At 48.3% G+C, this 18,961-nt stretch overlaps 1 protein-coding gene across 1 annotated transcript; it reads right to left on the reverse strand.

Annotated features, from left to right (window-relative positions):
• Nucleotides 1–777: 777 nt before the first annotated feature.
• On the reverse strand, nucleotides 778–9,518 carry DCSTAMP (dendrocyte expressed seven transmembrane protein). The gene is made up of 3 exons (XM_006760255.2): nucleotides 8,371–9,518; nucleotides 2,972–3,280; nucleotides 778–2,034 (listed from the first exon to the last, which is right to left on the reverse strand). The coding sequence occupies exons 1-3, from the start codon at nucleotides 9,493–9,495 to the stop codon at nucleotides 1,960–1,962; spliced, it is 1,509 nt and encodes a 502-aa protein (XP_006760318.2). The 5' UTR covers nucleotides 9,496–9,518; the 3' UTR covers nucleotides 778–1,959.
• Between the last annotated feature and the right edge of the window lie 9,443 nt (nucleotides 9,519–18,961).

The raw sequence follows: 18,961 nt of genomic DNA on the forward strand, positions 1-18,961 counted from the left end.
CAACATGAGAACAAAAATCCATACAGTGTGTCCGTTTATTAATATGTACATTTGTTTGCTTAGAAAACACAATAAAACATCAGGATATTTGAATAAGCCAAAAATGTAAATGCATATTCACCTTCTCTGACCCTGTTTTGGTTCAAAGTTATGCCAATGACTCAGCATTTACCAGAGTCTGGGCTGTGGGGCTGGTCCTGAGAGATGACAATAGTTATTCCTGGGAAACCTGTTCCATGGCTCAGTAGTTGGGGGAAATCCTCAATGAAACAGGTTAAAATAAAGCCCTTAAAGTTTCTGAATGATGTCAACATGCTTTATGAATCGTCAAGGTTAGAAGGCAGGGGGTATGGGTTTAGGAACATCACGCAACTCCTTTTATGGAACAACTAAGGAACTAGTGTCCTAAGGAACACACTTTGGAAAATGCTGAGTCAGACACGTTTCTAGTGTAGGCTCCTCCTGTTAGAGAAATTTGAAAACTTAAATCAAAAGACCTGCAGTTCTGTACAACTTCCTGGGATGTTGGTTCTCCATCTGGCTGGCCCGTTAGAATCCCCAGGAGCTTTAATCATGCCCGTGCCCAGGCCCCGCCCCAGGCCAGCTCAGTCAGGGTCTCTGAGGGCGAGATTTCTGATCTATTAAACAGGGTTGTCGTGAAACCTAAATGAGATCATATGTGTCAAATGCCTACTCAGGGACCTGAAACAAAGTTTGGTCTTAAATATGTATGTGTGTGTGTATAGATATAGATATAGATATAGATATAGATATAGATATAATTTCTGGGGATAGTGTCAAATTCCAATTAAGAAATGTTGAAGACACATAAAAAGAAAATCATAATTTGGCTGTCTTGGTTTTGCATCTCTGGATGCCAAAGTCAGAGTGGAAAGGTATGATGAGAAACAGGATGTTTGCATGACCTCAAAGTATTTCCCCGCCATATACTGATTGGACAAGACTAAGGAACCATGACAACTAAATGCAATGTGTGAGCCTGGATTGAATTAAGAACCAGAAGGGATATTAGTGGGACAGTTGGTAAAAAATTCAATAAAGTCTATACATTATACATTTTTCAATGTTATTTACTTGGTTTTGATCATTGTATCATGGTTATAAGATGTTAATATTTGGGGATGATGGGTGAAGGATAAATGGAACTCTACTATTTTGTGAGTCTGAAAACTTTTCAGAATGAAAATTACAAAGAAAAAATTTAATGTTTCTTTATTTCTTCTCCATCCTGGGAATTTAGAGATACTCAACTCAATATTCCAGGAGGTTTTTTCCTTCCTAGGTATTGAGAGGAGAGGGGAAATGGGCCCCTGTACCACAGAGTATTTACTGAGTACAGTGAAAAAGAGGCCCAATGTGAATTTTAACATTTTATATGATTTTGATAAATGTGGTCCCCAAATAAATGTGGCTAGAGGATTTGGTAGAAGAGGAAAACAAACAAAAAAACAGGAAAGGAGGCAGTAAGTGCCGAGGTGGAGATGAGAAGCAGTGAGGAGCTGCTGGAGATGGGTTTGGGAAACAGTTCTTGAATAAGGGAGACAGTTGTGGGGGTAGGGAATAGCTATGAATGCTAATGAGAGGGGCTGAGTGGGGACAGAAAAGATTAAGGAGATGTTACTGGCATTATACATGTATGTTCTCCTTAGCATTTGCTTGTGAACCTGCAGTAGAGATGCTGATTTTTTTTTCTTTTCTTTGTATATTACTCCATGCTGAGATTTATCCCCAAAGGGATTAGAAAAAACATGACCTAACAGTCCTAACCATTTACCTGGCAGACCTATGGCCCTTATGAAGAAAGGTAGTTTGCCCCCCAAACCGAGACCCCTGAGGGACCAGGCCATATAGATCTCTGATGCTGGGCATGAGCAGTGACCACAGTCAGGGACCCAAGAGCTGCTGGGAAGTGTGGCCTGGGCCTACCATGGGGGCCTCTCATGGGTTGCTTTCACCTGCAGCATCCACTTGTTTCTTTCTAATCACTTTCAGGACCGGAAGCCAGAAATGAATCTGAAGAGACAAAAAGATGGATGAATGAGCGTTAGAGTCGCTTCAAGTGCCTCTGGCATAAACACCTCATCGTGGGGCTCCTGGTGTCAGGAAAAATTGCAGAAGACTTTGACGTGGCCAGGAAAACTTATCCTTGTGGGTCTCCTGCATCTTTCATCATCTGTGAGTTTTTTCCTCTCATGTGCATTGTAGGTCGCTGATAGCAACAATGCAAATAACTGATTCTTGTCCTGGACCTGCAAATACATCTTATCCTGCAGAGTACAATTGGTCCTTCCGTCGCCCTTGGGGAAGAGATCAGTTTCGCATCTCTGAAGCAAACCCCATTTTGGTATTCCTGATGGCCTGTATATGTGTGTGCTTTGAATTGGTTGGAATTTTTTTACTGTTTCCTCTTTAATTAACAACTTAAAAAAATCTTTGACAAGCGCTTATTTTATATGTGTATGAACGTCATTATGTTACCATATATGTATATAAACATACATGTATATCATTTATTTATTTATTTTAAATTCTGGAGAATGAGCAAATTTTTTGGAGTTTACCAAGCTGTAGTAGATATTTCCCTCTATGTTATTTCTTTTTCCTTGACCTAGTAAAGTAACATCTTGTTAGGCATTGTTCTTTAATAGCTATTACAAAGGGCCATCCCAATAGTCTCTCTACAGTATGACTAAACATACTCACTTGAAATCAGTGTTTTGAGGACATCTTGTAGAATCCTTTAGACCAGCATTTAAAAATCACAAAGCTAGGAGCCTTAGCCATGTGTATCTGTTCATTTCTCTCCCCTACTTCCCCCACTTCCTCTGGTGTCCCATCTATTGTTGAGAATATAACCCTAATGTGAAGTTGAAGAGTGCTTTGAAATTCCATTTTTCCCTTCAAACTCAAAATTTCCTTCATTACAGGTATACCCTCGTCTTGGCCTTACCTTTGTAAAGTACAGACGCAGCTGCCTTTTTTCTTCTCCTACTGGCTGCTTTGATCTCTTCTTCAGTAGCTTTGCATGCAGGTGCTGGATGCGTTCCCTCTGCACGCTTGGGTAGAAGGATGCTGACACCAGGATTTTAAGTTGCATCAGGAAGGAGGACAACAGTCCTAGCACCACTAGTATCACAAGAATAATACTGAGAGGAACCCAGGTTTTAGACAGAAGGAGCTTTGGTTTAGGGATGCAGTTGGGTTCAAACAGAGATACATTAAAGGGGGAGTCATGAATGATGTTTTGAGTTCCTTGCTCCTGAAAGGAAAGAATAAAATCATCAAGATCCATGCCATTTCATACTCATTCCTCGTCTTTCTCGCTGCTGCCCTGCAACACATATCATTTGTCTTAAAATAGGAAGCTTTGGTAGAAGGAGCTGCCATGGTTCCTTTTGTGTGCTGGCATTGGAGAAAGGTGAAGGGGTGGGCTTTATCTGCAGCTACTGCGGCATTTTCCAAAGTGGGTTTGTGGAAATATAGGTTACCTTGAAAGAGGGTATTAAATAAGTTTGACTACTTGTCCCTTCTTTGGAGAGTCACGATGCCCATAAGACTGTTGAAGGCTCTGAGCAGAAGGCGGAGAAATCTGTTTAACTTCAGCCAGCAGTTATCCTAACATAGGTGATCGCATAACCCGTTTCTATGGAGCACCTGTGTCCACACCTTGGGGCATGTGGGACTAATGAAAGATGGTTTTAGCTCAGCTGGGGGTGAAGGTTTTTGGAGTGTAGCCCCTTAAGACCCAGTCATACCCTCCCCATCAGACCACAAGGTCACAAAGCTGCAGAGGCATTAAATGATGTCCTAAGTCAACATTCTAGAGCTTGGGGGTAGGGGAGATTATTCTTAGTGTAATAATACCAAGAATAGGTTTTACTGAAAGTGGCTCTAAAACCCTATTTTTAGAGGTCTCAAAATAGGATGTTTTCTTATTTCTTGGATGCTCAAGAGGGGTGCATGCCTTCCTAAGAGAACGAATCAGTTACCTTCTGCAAAATGACACGAAGGCAGGAGATGACATTGAGTGACCCAGCCAAGCCACCCGCAGGAGAAGCGGGCGCTGATTCAGCGCTTCCTTTTCTCTGACCCGAGAAAGTCATTTAATCTCTCGGTGGATTTGTTTTCTAATTTGGTGAAACAGGAATTAATGGACCAGATCCTGTCCGTGAATAAACTACTCCCAGTGTAAACTAAGCACCTTGGGGAGGGAGCATTAACCTAACAGACTGAAGTACTTAGTCAGTGATTATCACCCCTGCACCCCAGAGTCCTGGGGCCAGGACGAGGGAAATGACTTCTCAGAAAGAACCCAACCACGCCCAGAGAACACCAGGCCCCTTGACCTACTCTCATACTTGGGCAGAACCTGGAAATCCCAAACCAGGGACCTCTCTACAAATGTGAAGTGAAATCAGTAATTTCCCCAGCGCTGTGGCCAAGCAATGAAAGGTATTTGTGTTGCCTCTCCTTTTCTCTTATTAAGATAGTTTGCCTACAATTAAATGGAGAGATTTCAATCTCCAGAGCAAAGGCAGGCACTCTTTTTAAAGCTATTGGAGAAACAAGCACATCGATTGAGTCAGTGATGAGAAATCCTGCAATAAGCAAGCAGCGGGTGTTCGCTCTGGGGAGAAGTTATTTAGTCCAGGAACCTAAGCGGAGGCTTTGCAGTTGGGAGTCAGAGCTTCATAAAGATTGAGTCAACGTTTTTGCTCAGGGTTGGTGGAGGGTAATATGGAAGACAAATGAACTCTCTCAAAATCGTGAGCAATTGACTAAACGGTACCCCGATGCTTTAAAATGTGTTTACCTCTCTCGAGTAAACAATTTGCCAAGACAGCACCGAGCAATGGACAGAACCTACTCTGGCATCAGATAGTCCTGAAAAGTTCATCTAGACCAGCGGTTCTCAGCCTGTGGGTCGCGACCCCTTTGGCGGTCGAACGACCCTTTCACAGGGATCGCCTAAGACCATCCTGCATATCAGATATTTACATGACGGTTCATAACAGTAGCAACATGACAGTTATGAAGTAGCAACGAAAATAACTTGATGGTTGGGTCACAACATGAGGAACTGTATTTAAAGGGCCAGAAGGTTGAGAACCACTGGCTTAGACAAATGCTACGCACATAGTAGGTGTTCAATGAGCAGCAACTATGGCTATTTTTTCTTACAATGCACACCCATCCAGCTAGCTCAGTTCAGGTCATTTCCCATCCTTCTTCTTTCTCCTCCCCGCTCCCTCCATCTTTCTTCTTTATCTAAAATTGTATGAAAGTGGGAGAGACATATTAGCAAAACCTTAGCTGATATCTCTCTTCCTGCTTGACTTCTCCTCTGCAAACCTGAGGCAATGGGGGGACCAGGAGCCTCCAAGGGCTTCCTGGGGTGAGGGCAGGGCACTGCCAGTCTCAGGAAGGTGCTGGCAGCATAGTGTCCCAGGCACCACAGGAGAAGGTCTGTGGGCAGCAGCCTCGTCCTCACATCTGGTCCAGCACCCATGTCCTGCTGTCACTGTGAGTGGACCTGGTGGCCTCCCCCACCAGGACCGGAGCCCCTCCATGGCAGACATCAGGGTCTAGAAATCTTTGCATCCCCAGGACCCAACACCCAAGAATGTGTTTGTGAGGACATTGTCATTGGAAAGCTTCTGGGCCATTTTTCAAAGGTAGAACTTGGATATGTCCCCACCCCCACCCCCACCCCCTTCTGTCTAAAATGGTGAGAATTCACAAAACAGGCATGGGTGTTGACTGAGAGAGAAATAAATGAGAGATAAGGAAGAAGATAAAGGGGGAGAGGGAGAACTGAGAGGAGTGGCTCGGTGGTTGAGTGTCGACCTATGAACCAGGAGGACACGGTTCGATCCCAGGTCAGGGGACATGCCCGGGTTGTGAACTCAGTCCCTGGTTGGGGGCGTGCAAGCGGCAGCCAATCGATGATTCTCATCATTGATGTTTCTATCTCTCTCTCCTTCTCCCTTCCTCTCTGAAATCAACAAAAATATTTTTAAAAAATAAAAAGAGAAACAGGAAGCAAATGGAAAGGGAATGGAGGGCAGAGGCTCTGACTAGCCACCCCCAGGACCAAGCCTGTCTGAAAAGCTCCATTATCCACTCTGTGCAGATATTTGGAGCAGCAGGGTTCTCGTAATTAACTCGATTCTTCAGGGGATGCAGAGTGTTCAGAGTAATCAACTTTGAGAAGCAGCCCAGGGTGAGGAGGGGCAGGAGCCTGGACGGCCCTGCTGAGCCAGAAGTAAAGGGGCGGGAAAGTGTGGGTGCAGAAGGAGGATCCCAGCCCAGAGAGATATGGAAAGCGGGGCTTCAACGAAGGGTTTGCAGGCGACCCCCCTAAGATTTCCCTAGCACCCAGCACATGTGGAAGCAGCTGTTCGGGCTAGTGCACTCCGCCCCACCGTGAATCTCCTCTCTCTCTCTCTCTCTCTCTCTCACACACACACACACACACTCACACACACACATGCTACACAAGCTCATGAACACACATGCACACGCTGGACATGTACATGTCCCACCTAGCTCAGCTTCACAATCTCTGGGTTATAAAAAAGTAAGACAAGTGTCCTACAACATGCAGATCCTCTGAAATGACCCCACTGAGAAACCTGTGTTTCAATGTGTGGCCTATGAACCACCTACTTTAAAATCCACATGAAGTGCTTATTAAAAGTGCTCCCTTGTTTAAAACTGAATCTCTGTCAACTGAGGCCTAAGGTGCTGCATTCACCCCAGGAAATTCTTCTATTCTTGTCGTTGTTGTTAATCCTCTCCCCCAGGATATTTTTCCATTGGTTTTTAGAGTGGAAGGGAGGGGCAGAGACAGAGAGAGAGAAACATCAATGTGAGAGAGACACATCAATTGGTTGCCTCTCACACATGCCCTGACTGGGGCCGGGGATTGAGCCTGCAACCCAGGCGTGCACCCTTGGGTGCAATCGAACCCAGGACCCTTCAGACCGAGGGCCGATGCTCTGTCCACTGAGCCAAACTGGCTGGGGCACTCCAGGAAATTCTCTTTTTTTAATGTATTTTTTATTGTTGATAGTATTACAGTTCCCAGGAAATTCTTAACACACTCAAGGTTGAAGCCACTGGCCTAAGCTGCCTAAAAAAAAAGTGTAGCTGGTTCCTTTTTTTTCTTTGTTTTTCTAGACACTAGCAGCAGCTGTATTTTTTGGTTAGCGGCCTTTTTTCAATGACCTTCCTCTTTTTTTAAAAAAAAAAAGATATTTTATTGATTTTTTACAGAGAGGAAGGGAGAGGGCTAGAGAGTTAGAAACACCGATGAGAGAGAAACATCGATCAGCCGCCTCCTGCACACTCCCTACTGCGGATGTGCCCGCAACCCAGGTACATGCCCTTGACCGGAATCGAACCTGGGACCTTTCAGTCCGCAGGCCGACGCTCTATCCACTGAGCCAAACCGGTTAGGGCTGACCTTCCTCTTAAACACGACACTGATGCATTAGGATCCCCCCTATGATTGAGAAGGACTCAGGCTGCCAAGAAAAGGCGGTCTCATTCAGAGAAGGCACGCGCAGTCTGCGTGCACAGCGAGTCTGCAGAGAGAGGAAGGCAGGCCCTAAATCTGACCTGTCAGGTTCACGCCAGGAATCAACTTCGTGTTTCACCAGAGACCCCTCTTCCCACATTTCAGTGTCTGTTGGCTATCGGAGGCTGAAAATGGCCCCCCAACGACCTAAGATTCTAATCCGCAAATCTGTAAATGTGGTTTATTTGGGGGAGGGGGAAACTCTGCAGATCCCATTAAGGACCTTGAGATGGAGAAATTACACTGGATTGTCCTGGTGACCCTACTGCAATCACATGCGTCCTTTCAGAGGGAGGCGGAGGGAGAAGGCAATGTGAAGACAGATGGAGTGATGCAGCCACAAGCCAAGGAATGCCAACGGCCACCAGAAGCTGGAAGAAACAGAGTGGAGTCTCCCTGAGAGGCTGAAGGGCGTGTGCTCTGCCAAAGCACCTGATTTCAGCCCAGGGACACTGATTTCAGACTTCCGGTCCCCAGAAGTAGAAGAGAAGAAATCTGTGTTGTTTTAGCCACTCACTTAGTGGTGATTTGTGACAGCAGCCACAGAAACTAACACAGTGACCCAACAGGTTCAGAATGATATACTCTAACACAGGGACTTCGATTTACCAACATCCGATGGGCTCCTTCTCCGTGCGAGGCACTGTACCAGGCGCCGGAGACCCAGAGGTGGTGAGACACTGCCCTGCCTTGTGAGGCTCGTGGCCATTTGCAAACGGCCCAGCAAAGAGCCAGGATACCCCCCTCCAGTGCCTGGGAGCGCCTACCTCCCTGTGCAGTTTCAAGTGAACCTCCAGCGATGGCAAGTGTTGAAAGTGTCTGCTCACTGAGAAAATGAGCCGATACAGCAGAAAATCGACAGCTGCAAACAGCACCCAGAGGTAGAGATGGGTTAGAATGGGGAGGAAAAACAGCCCCAGGTTCTTCTTTTCTTTAGGCGTCAGTCCGAAAGACGGGATGACAACGTACTTCTTCCTTTCCTTCTTACTCAGCGGGAGGACGCAGGGCCTCCGTTGATGCCTCTCCCCCTCATCGAACCGCACAAATTGTCTGGTGATGTAGACGTTTTCAAACTTCCGGCCACGAGGGTCCAGAAACCGCTTCATGAAGAGGCCCGTGCCGAGAAGGACCAGCAAGAGCCCCGCGAGGGCCAGTAGCTGCCGTCCCAGGGAGGACAAAACCTCGGCCGCCGTCACCATCTGGTACAAGACCCCCACGACCTGGCCTTTGGTGTCATTTAGCTGTGCCTCCAGGGCTTGGCTGGGGCTGAAGAGAGAGACTGCCAGAGTCTGGTTCCAAGACACGAGGCCGTCAAATAGATCCAGGTGAGTGGCATGGCCGTAAATCCATTGGATGGCTTCAATATACCTCTGCAAAAGTGGCAGGTGAATGGAAAAGCTCTTGGCCCTTATGTTGCAAGTCATGCTGTCCAGGAGCCCTTTAAAGTTGTGGAAGATGTTTCCCACGTGTCCAAAGATGACTATCCCCGTGCCGGCGGCAATCAGCGCGTTCCTGCCTTCACGCAGGCCACAGGAGAGGAAGAAGAGGGCCACGAAACACCTCCCGTGCTTGGAGCAGCACAGGAGAACCCAGGCGACCGCCCAGGAGATGGTGAAGACTAGGAACGAGGACAGAAACCAGGAGAAGGCCACCGAGAGGAGGCCCACCGAACTGAAAGCAACAAGAGAGCAAATTCCCAGATGTTGGAGGATGTCCACCCATCCAGGGCTTCTTGGAGACACATACATCCCCCAAAGACGTAGGAGGAGATGGGTGCCTGCGTTCCAGACCCCCATGCTCACTGTGTCACTGGAAATGAAAAAGAGACTGGGGTCAGATGTTGCTTTTGAACGTCCTCTGTCACCTTGTGAAGGGCATGGGGGTAAGGCCATAATCCTTTACCCTTCTTGGTCTCCGCACCCTTTGCAATGTGACTTTCCATCAAGAGATGAGAGAAATAGCCCAGTTGGCCTGGCTCAGTGGATAGAGCGCTGACCTATGAACCAGGAGGTCACGGTTCGGTTCTCCCATCAAGAGATGAGAGAAATAGCCCAGTTGGCCTGGCTCAGTGGATAGAGCGCTGACCTATGAACCAGGAGGTCACGGTTTGATTCCCGGTCAGGGCACATGCCCGGATTGTGGGCTTGATTCCCAGTGTGGGCGTGCAGGAGGCAGCCAATCAATGATTCTCTCTCATCATTGATGTTTCTGTTTCTCTCTCCCTTCCTCTCTGAAATCAATAAAAAAATATATTTAAAAAAAGATGTAAGAGAAATAGAATCCATCAGAAAATGGTGGGCTCCATTTCTTCAACCCTTGAGTTTGGGATGCCTTGTGACATCGTTGGCCAATAGAATGTGAGGAAAGTGACAGTGTGTCAATCCTGAGTCCTGCCTTCCTCTTAGAACCCTGCTACTAACTTTTTGACAAGTCGGGTGTGTTCGTCTATTGCTGTTGTGGCAAGTTACCACCAACTTAGTGGCTTATAGAAACACATATTTATTCTCTTTCAGTTCTAGAGGTCAGAGGTCTAAACTGGGTTCAGAGGGCTCTAGGGCAGGACCCATTTCTTTGCCTTTTCCAGCTGGTAGGGGCTGCCTCATTCCTTGGCTCATGGACTCTCCTCCATCTCAAAGCTAAAAATGCTTGAACAGAATTAAAGCATGGTGATTAATCACAAAAACAATATGTAATTATATATGTGTTTTCTGATGGTCTTAGGCGACACCTGTGAAAGGGTCGTTCGACCCCCAAAGGGTTTTCGACCCACAGGTTGAGACCCGCTGACATTAAGCACACATCTAGAGTTCCTTTGACCACGGAAGGTAACATTTTCACAGGTTCTGGGCATCCAGACACAGACATCCTTGGGGAGGGGCATTATTTAATGTGTCTTATATGGGTTGGGCTGTTGGATAATGAGGGACACATAACCAATCTATTGCATCAACTCAGCCAATAGGTAGCTAACTGCTAGACCAGCTAGTCCCCAGCCAGTCCTCCGGCTGATGACAGAAACGTGTACAATAATAAATGCTTATTTATTTTAAGCCACTAAGTTCTGTGCTACTGGGTTAGCCAGTGCTTGTTACTTGATAAAAGGAGCAATACTGTATCATGGGTCTCAAAGGTTGAAACAATGCCTAGGCCAACGGACAGGCTGAAATCAATAAGCTGCACTAAGTATGGTCACTTTTTGGTAGCCATCTGTTTTCTTGTGCTCTCATCTTACAGACCAGAAAGCATACCAAGGGCATCTTCAATGTGGGACTGGATTGAGGCCACTGTATCTCCTGCCCCTACCGCTGAGCACAATTCTCTCTCGGAAACTCTTACAAGGGAAACGAGAATCTTTTGTCACTGAGTTAATTATCTTTTCTTTTCCCCAAGATCTGGCATAATTAAAATGAAGGTGCGTGGGGGCTGCTACCACCCTGTCAATCATGCAGATTTAGGTGTGTGATGAACCTGGGCTGGCTTGGAACTATACGAAATCAATGAGAGATGTTTCTTTCTCAATTGACATAAATATCTAATGAGCATTAATGAGCATTATACCATACGTATGGGATTTGAATGAAGGCATTGATCAATTTTAAAACACTCTAGAATAAATAAACAAACAAATAAATAAATAAATAAATCTATCTCGTCTCGCATGAGATAGGATGGGGCTGCATTTATGGAGAATCTCAATATGTCTGAGCCAGTGACTTACGCTCAGAGTGTGAGAGAGGCATCTGGTAATTGCCTAGAGGGCGTGAACTGAGCCCCCTGAGGTGAGGAAATGATTGCCCCTCTGGGTTCAGGCTTAAATAGGGTTAATGGAGGGCAGAGACGAGATGGGGAAAGAAACAAACCCGTGGCAATTTCTCCAGCCATGATCTAGAGGGCTTGCAGCTCTGGTCACGTAATCTGAATGGAAGTGCTCAGCACAGAAAGAGGTATGGGGAGAAATTAAGTGTTGAAGAAAGGTCATTACCATGTGGAATTGACCTTATCAGAGATTCAAGATGCTTCAAGAGAATGATCGTACTTTATGGGGAGGGAAGGGAAGTGGAATGGTTATTAGAATGAGGCCCAGCAAAGGCAGGCAGTTCTCTTTTCCTGAAAGCTTGCTTCTGTCCAGAATTGGGGTTGGTATGAAGGTTGGCAGTGTTCCACGCACCCGTCCCCTCCCAGACCTCTCTGACCCTGAACTCGCCGATGGGCCCCTGTTCTCCTGGCTCTTTCCCAGCATCACTGGTCAGCAGTGAGCAGGGCAGGGCTACCCACACCAGAGCAGGTCAGGAGGGGCTGCCTCTCCTCCTAAGTGTGCCCCTATTCTCTCTCTCTGTCCTGGCTTTGGATTGGACCCGAACCATGATTTGACTAACTGACACACTAATAGGTATCACTTGCCTCTTGTGTCCTGGCCACCTTACCTACAGCATCTGCCTGCAGCCTCTGGAGCAGTGATGGCGAACCTTTTGAGCTCGGCGTGTCCGCATTTTGAAAAACCCTAACTTAACTCTGGTGCCGTGTCACATATAGAAATCTTTTGATACTTGCAACCATAGTAAAACAAAGACGTATATTTTTGATATTTATTTTATATATTTAAATGCCATTTCACAAAGAAAAATCAACCAAAAAATGAGTTCGGTTGTCACCTCTGACACGCATGTCATAGGTTCGCCATCACTGCTCTGGAGACAGGCGCTCACACAGGTCACTGAGGCTGAGCGTGCTCCCTGCAGTGTGTCAGCCTCGCACAGAGAGTAGGCAGCCAAGTAGGCCTCAGACCAGGTCTCCCTGACTCCTGGCCAGCTCCCTGTCCCCTGCCTCGTGCCCGGATTCCACGACTCGGTTACGTGACAGGACGCTCAGCTCACTGCCTATCTGCTGCCAACACATCCCACAACCGATCTGTGGGTCACAGCCCCACTTCCGTCTGCTCGGTGTTTTCTCTCATCAACATAGTGGGCTCTGTAAGGGTGTGTCTCAAACCAGCAGCCTTTTCTCTAAAGCAAACCTGCAGTCCAGTCCCAGCTGTTTTATCTTTCTCTCTTTCCCCTTAGGAGGCACCATTTTGCTTGCTTCCTAAAAAATTAATAACGCACATTTTAGATTCATTTTTTCCCTTCTTTTGTACAGTGTGTTCTTCATTCAGATATTTCTCTGAAGATAAGAAACAGATTTATGGACACGTTAAAATGTGAACACTCGGCAATAAAATCTAATACCAGCTAAATAAGAGAGATGACTGCAATGTTGTCCTGCAAGAGGCACATGTTTTCTTAACAAGCAACAGCGCTAACATCCTCCCCGTTGTTTCTGTGCTGAAAACAGCGTGTCACCAAAAGACACCAACACGGATGTCTTCCTGCCCCTTCAGATGCCTGCGGGCGGCTCCCTCTTGCTCCTGCGCAGGCCCAGTCACTGCTGCTTGTCATCTTTCTCCACATACCCCAGCTCTTCCCTCTTCTGGGAATCAGGGAATCAGGGTTTGGACAAGGTGGTTCTTTATTTCTTTCTCAACGGGACCAGCCCAGGACAGCAGCTCTGGGACTCAGCTCTGTCCCCTCGCGCTTTCTGCGACCAGGGAAATGTCCTAGGCCTGTGCCGTGCAGTAGGCTGGGCACTAACCACGCGTAAGGATTGAGCACTCGGCACAGGCTAGTGCAGCTTGAGGAGGTGAGTTTTTAACTTTCTGTAGTTTTAATGAAATGTCATGTAAGCCGTCTCCTGTGGCTGATGACGGACGCCGGGCCGGCTGGTCTCCACGGGTGAGGAAGTGAAAGAGGTTAAGGGACTGGCCCGGCCATCCTGGTGTTGGGGGCGAGCCGGGAGTGAACCCCTAGTTCTGCACCATCGGTGACACACTTCCCAACACACGTCTCATGGCTGACTGATCATGAACCCCGTTAAAAATTCCTTAACAGGGCTCCCGAGCTAAATGGAGCTCAATTTCCCACCCAACAAGTTTGCCTTCAGGTTCCACAACATACGTAAGTAGGGAAGTGGGCGACCTATAGCCTGTGCCTCTGTCCAAGAATTAGTTCAAGAGTCATGATCATGGACAGTTAGCAAGTTGTTGACTGAGCGCCTGGCCACTGTTTTCACGTCTAAGACACATTATTATTCATCTTCAGAAACTCTGGACTATATCTAAACATTGCAGATGAGGAAGGTGAGGATCAGAGAGGTTCAGGAACTTGCCTAAGGTCACACAGACTAAGGGGAAGAGCCAGGATTCTAACCCACGTTTAAGTGACACTGAAGGTTCAAGACGGGCAGCTTCTCAGACCCTCTTTAACATGATCCTCAAAGAGGAGCTTCCAAATTTGGTGGAAACACATTCCCAGAATCCCAGTCACGCATGCGTCCTGGAATGCGGATGGAGCGATGCCGGCAGAAGCTCTCCCCTCGCTGTCATCTGCGTCCGGTGGCCTCCCCCTGCCCTGCCAGCACACTCTCTGCGCCCTCCAGCTGGCTGCCGGTCTCCCTCCTGGGGTCAGGCCCATCCCCTGGTCTGAGGTCCAGGCTACAGAGCCTTCTTCCTAACCCAGCCATCTGTCCCAGGGTCCGGGATGGGAGGTGCCTTCAGGGTTGGCCCAACTCTGTTGAGCTCTTCCTGTGCTGAAAAGCCGGAGGGGTGTGGGCAGCACTCCGCATCGCAGCTGCCTGCGGGGGTCACACAGATGCCTTGGAGCGAAGGCCACCAGGAGACAGATACTTTTGGGGGGTGAGGAGGATGAGGCGATGGACAGTGGAGAGCCTGGGCCCCAGTGTAAGCTTCCGAGCAGCAGCCCCGCCGCCAGCAAATTTTCTTCCAGGCGGTATAGAGACAAGGCTGTAGAGTTGCCAGATTTCCTGATTCTTTTTTTTTTTTTTCAAGAAAAGCTGAAATCTAGATTTCTTTGGGTGACATCTGATTTTTTTTATTTTATTTTAAGTAGACTCAAATTATTTTTAAAACACTCTGGCTGATTGTGTCCACTGGTAGCCAGTTTGCAGCCCATGGTCTTTGGGGAATCCTCACATGACTTCGTCTTCTCTCTGCCTCCCCTCCCTCCCCACCTTATCCTTCCTCTTCTCCGCCTATTTGAATTACCTTTCCCTCTTTTGCCCCTGGGACGTTCTAAAATCATGCTGCAGGCCAGTTTCCAGTCTCCCGCATAAGGCTTTTCCTCTCTGCCTTGGGAATATTTATTTTTGCCCCCAAAGCTCTGATTCTATTTTATTCACCTCTCTTGTGCTACTGGATTGAGCCCCTCCCTCCCTCTCCATTGCTTCTTCCAGCAGCTTCTGAAAGGCTCACCTGGTCCCTTTAACCTGCAGTTTCTCTTGATGTTGCCTCCATTACCAATAATTTTTATTGCCCGACTCAACATCCTTGTCTCCCGTGCATCTAATACCTGCTTCTTGCTTTTACCGACAGCATATCCCAGAGTCATTGCCACTTTCCTGCCTTGATCTCTAACCTGCACTTTGCACCACACATCAGTCGGCAGAGGGAGGGGGAGGACCACTCCGGACTCCACAGGAGAGAATCCCAAGCTGAGGCCTGTCTCTCTCTCACGGGGTGAAGGCTGCTCTGTGTGGCTGAGTGCACGGGGACAAGGGAAGGGACAGGGCTGGCGATGAGGAGCCATGCGGAACCTCGCAGCCTGTGTCTCCAGCCTGAGTGCACATTCACCTACTTTCACGCAGAGCTCAGCTGTTGCCATGGGAAACAGAAGTGGCCACGCTTCTCCATCAAGCCTGCACGTGCTAGCAGGCAGCAGCTGCGAGGTGCATGCACAAGCTGGGAGCGGCATACACAGTGGGTTCGAGTGTTTTCTCCCTGGGGCGGAATGTCAGGGGCAACAACAAAAGCCCAGGCTTGGAGGGCATGGGCTCCCAGCCACCACCTCACCCCCAAAGTTACCCACGTTGTTAGGGAGTCAAGGGCACCAACATTTCCGAGCACCGTCCTTCAAGCACCCATCAACTCTCAAGGTGCAAAGAACCCATCCCTGTTTCACGTACGAGGCCCAGGCAGCAGCCATGGCACTGGGCCCTGAAAGGACACTGAGGACCTCCAAGTGAGTGGCGCACCCGGCGCCTCTAGACTGGGGGATGTAGCAGATGCACATCACCGGGCTGCCCCAGCGCTGGCCAACCGCAAGGACCTGGAGGGGAGGACCCTGGGAGCTGCCCTTGTGCTCCCCTGCCCACTGGAGGAGCACTCGCCTTGGCTGACATCCCGAAATTTCCAGGAAGTGAGACCAGCTCACTCTGCCCCTGCGCCCATGCAGAAGCCATTGGCTCACGTTCAGCAAGCCCAGATGGTCTGCAGACGCCCTGGGGATAATCCACCCAGATGGGCACGCCCTCTATTCTTGAGGTGCTCCTGCAGCCCGCTCTGCTGATCCCCTGTGGGAACCACGTCTGAACCCACCAGCCTCTCTCACTGTCTTCGGGGCTCGATGGGAATCTCATTTTAAAGGAAATGTGGACAAGGGACAGAGTGGAATAGAAAAGGGGCATTGGCAGGGAGACCTGTGGTCCAGTCTGCCTTCCCCCAGAGCGGGCTGTGTGGCCTTGGACAGGTCACTTCACCTCTCCAGACCTCAGCCCCCTGGGGCTGGCCCGGTGCTAAGGTTCCTGCCGCCCAACAGTCTCTGAAATAAAGGAAAGAAGTGCGGCAGAGCTGGCCCCCGTGCTGGCATTTCACAGCAGTCCCATGCCTGTAACTGGGGCAAAAGGAGAATAAAGCGTTTCTTGTGCTTTTCTCTTTTTCTTTCTTTTTAAAAAAATTCTTGCAAACTTATCATTTGATTGTGAACATCCTGTTCCCGCAGCCTGCCAAAATAGCTCGAGCAGGCGCCCGTTTGAGGCGGAATGAATCCCTCAGAACTTGGTTTTAATCATCCTTGCCTTGAGAAAGCCAGCAAGTGCCCGCCTCTGTGAAAGCAACCTTCACACAAGAAAGGAAAGATTAATGAACGCTACCAGGTAAACAGAACGTTTACGGAACAGTTCAGTCCATCATGTGCATGGCCCAGGGCGCTGTCCCAGACGGGCAGGGCAGCCCCGTCCTCACCACCGCCCCACCCGAGGCTGGGCCAACAGGGATGACTTCCCCCAAAGGCTGGGGAGAAGCTTAAGTCACCACAAGCTACTCTGTCAGGAGGATATTCATGCCAAGCTCTCCCCTGAAATGAGGGTATTCAGATCCCTCGGCCAGCATTACAAAGACTTTCTGATAATTTTGCAGGGAGGTAAGCTGTCAGGGGCAGAAGAGGGGGATTAAAATACCCTCTGGCCTCAATTGTTTATTCTGCTGTACTAATATTTAACTTTTTCTTGGAAGAAAAAAAAAGCCATTTCAAAAATAAGATTATCCTGAAAGTTTACTTACAGGTTCCTCAGGGGCTCTTCTCTATCTGTCCTTCCCAGGCTGTCCGTGTTGAAAGAGGACAGGGAAAAAGGAAGCAGGATGACAAGAGGGTCACAACACCGTGAATCAACTGCTTTATTTCTCACACAAAGTGACTAAGTCACTTCATACTGTCAGAGGGGAGAACTGGTGTAAAGGAACTACTGATTTCTTTCTGGTATTTTTCCTCAGAACAGACAAGATAGAGGATCATGAAACGGGACGTCGTCAAACACGAGTACATAATGAAAACTCAGGTGGTCGGCCTCCTGCCCCCTTTTCTCTTCACTCGCACACTCCCCACATCACAGTCCTCACTGCACCCGCGGTCGGAGAGGCAGGCTGCGTGAAGGCACCACCTCTCAGTGATGACCGCAGACTAGTGTAAAGTCCGTCCTGCCTCCCAATCTTGCACGGGACTCACCAGCCTAGAAACTGAGCTGCAAGCCAAGAGGACCAGCTTGTGTGGTTTCAGGGAACTAGGAAGGTCTAGTTCCACTAAACGGTCCTTCGCCTTTGGATTTAGACCCATACTATCGCTGCAAGAGCTTTTAATCTTAAAACCCGTGGGTTCCTGGCAAAATGCAGATATCCCCGAGAAGAGTGGATATAAAGAAAAATATAAAATCAGTAATTGTATAGAGGGGACCTTGAAAGCTTAAGGGAAGGTATGTGAACATTTGAAGTTTAGGAGACACGGCTATCAATCAATAAACAATAGGGATCCAGGGATGGTCGTAGGCAAATGAACTTTACAAGAGAATCAGTGAGCATCGCTGGAGGGGAGTGAGTACAGGGGCAGGAAGCTGGGTGAGGAGGCAGGACCAGTGTATTGGTCAGGGTTCTCCAGAGAAACAGAACCACCGAAGAGTTGATATCTGATATCGCGACTGGAATCCAAGGTGGATAACCGGCAGAATTCCCTCTTCCCTCCGGAGACCTCAGTCCTTTTTCTCTTAAGGCAGTGGTTCTCAACCTTGGCTGCACATTAGAATCACCTGGGAATCTTTTTTTAAAATCCTGATTTCTGGGCCTCACCCTCTGGAAATTCTGTTTCTTTGTTATGGGGCGGGGCCACAACATTAGTTAACAAAGAAACAGAATTTCCGGAGGATGAGGCCCAGAAATCAGGATTTTAAAAAGATTCCCAGGTGATTCTAATGTGCAGCCAAGGTTGAGAACCACTGCCTTAAGGACTTCAGCTGATCGCAGGAGGTCCACCCACATTACAGAGGATAATCTGCTCTATTCAGAGTCTTCTGATTAAATGAAGAGCGTGGAGGTTCGCAGGGAATGTGACTGGAGAAGGGAAAGGTCCCAGATAGATGTCCAGGTGGGAATATTCATCCTGTGACCCGCCGGGACCACGGGCCTGGGCTTAGGAGAAGACCTGAGGTGTAAAGACAGCTGAGAATTAGCCAGACGAGTGCCTGCAGCACAGCACTCAGGGCATTTCTGTTGAATTCAGTTGCAAACGGAAACTATGAAACCAAATGGATTTCCAGAGGGAGACGTGTGGAGAGAGAAGGGCAGAAGAGAGAAGCTCGGTGTATTGTGTACTGGGCCACGGGGTGCCTTCCTGACACTCACAAGGTCGGGTGGCTGCTGAGTCATGGAGCTCACAGAACACTAGGGCAGGCTCAGGAGCACAGCTGCCTCCGGGAGACTGGGAGGAGCCTCTAATGCGTGTGTGTGTGTGTGTGTGTGTGTGTGTGTGTGTGTGTCCCTGCCCCGCAGGTCACTTGACAGGAACAATCAGAGTAGGACCCAAGGCCTTCATTTCAGTCGGAGGAGACAGCCCAGGCAAATGCATGGAGCCCACTGAGACAGTTGCAAAAGTCTGGATGTGACTGCAGGGTAAGGCCACAGCCCTAACTAACCGTGCTGCACACCGGGCTGATATAGTCCTGATATTAAGGGAAGAGAGCCTTCGAAACAAGGTGTTTTCATTC

Source organism: Myotis davidii, unplaced genomic scaffold (assembly GCF_000327345.1).
Source record: "Myotis davidii unplaced genomic scaffold, ASM32734v1 scaffold497, whole genome shotgun sequence".
NCBI lineage: Eukaryota > Metazoa > Chordata > Mammalia > Chiroptera > Vespertilionidae > Myotis > Myotis davidii.

Excerpts from the sequence above, each read along its gene's own strand:
- DCSTAMP (XM_006760255.2), bottom strand. The coding sequence starts at position 9,495 with ATGGCCTTACCCCCATGCCCTTCACAAGGTGACAGAGGACGTTCAAAA. Across the intron at positions 3,281-8,370 it reads ACTTGAAACTGCACAGGGAG|GAGCAAGGAACTCAAAACAT; the intron begins GTAGGCGCTCCC and ends CTTTCCTTTCAG. Across the intron at positions 2,035-2,971 it reads TGCGTCTGTACTTTACAAAG|ATTCATTTCTGGCTTCCGGT; the intron begins GTAAGGCCAAGA and ends TTGTCTCTTCAG.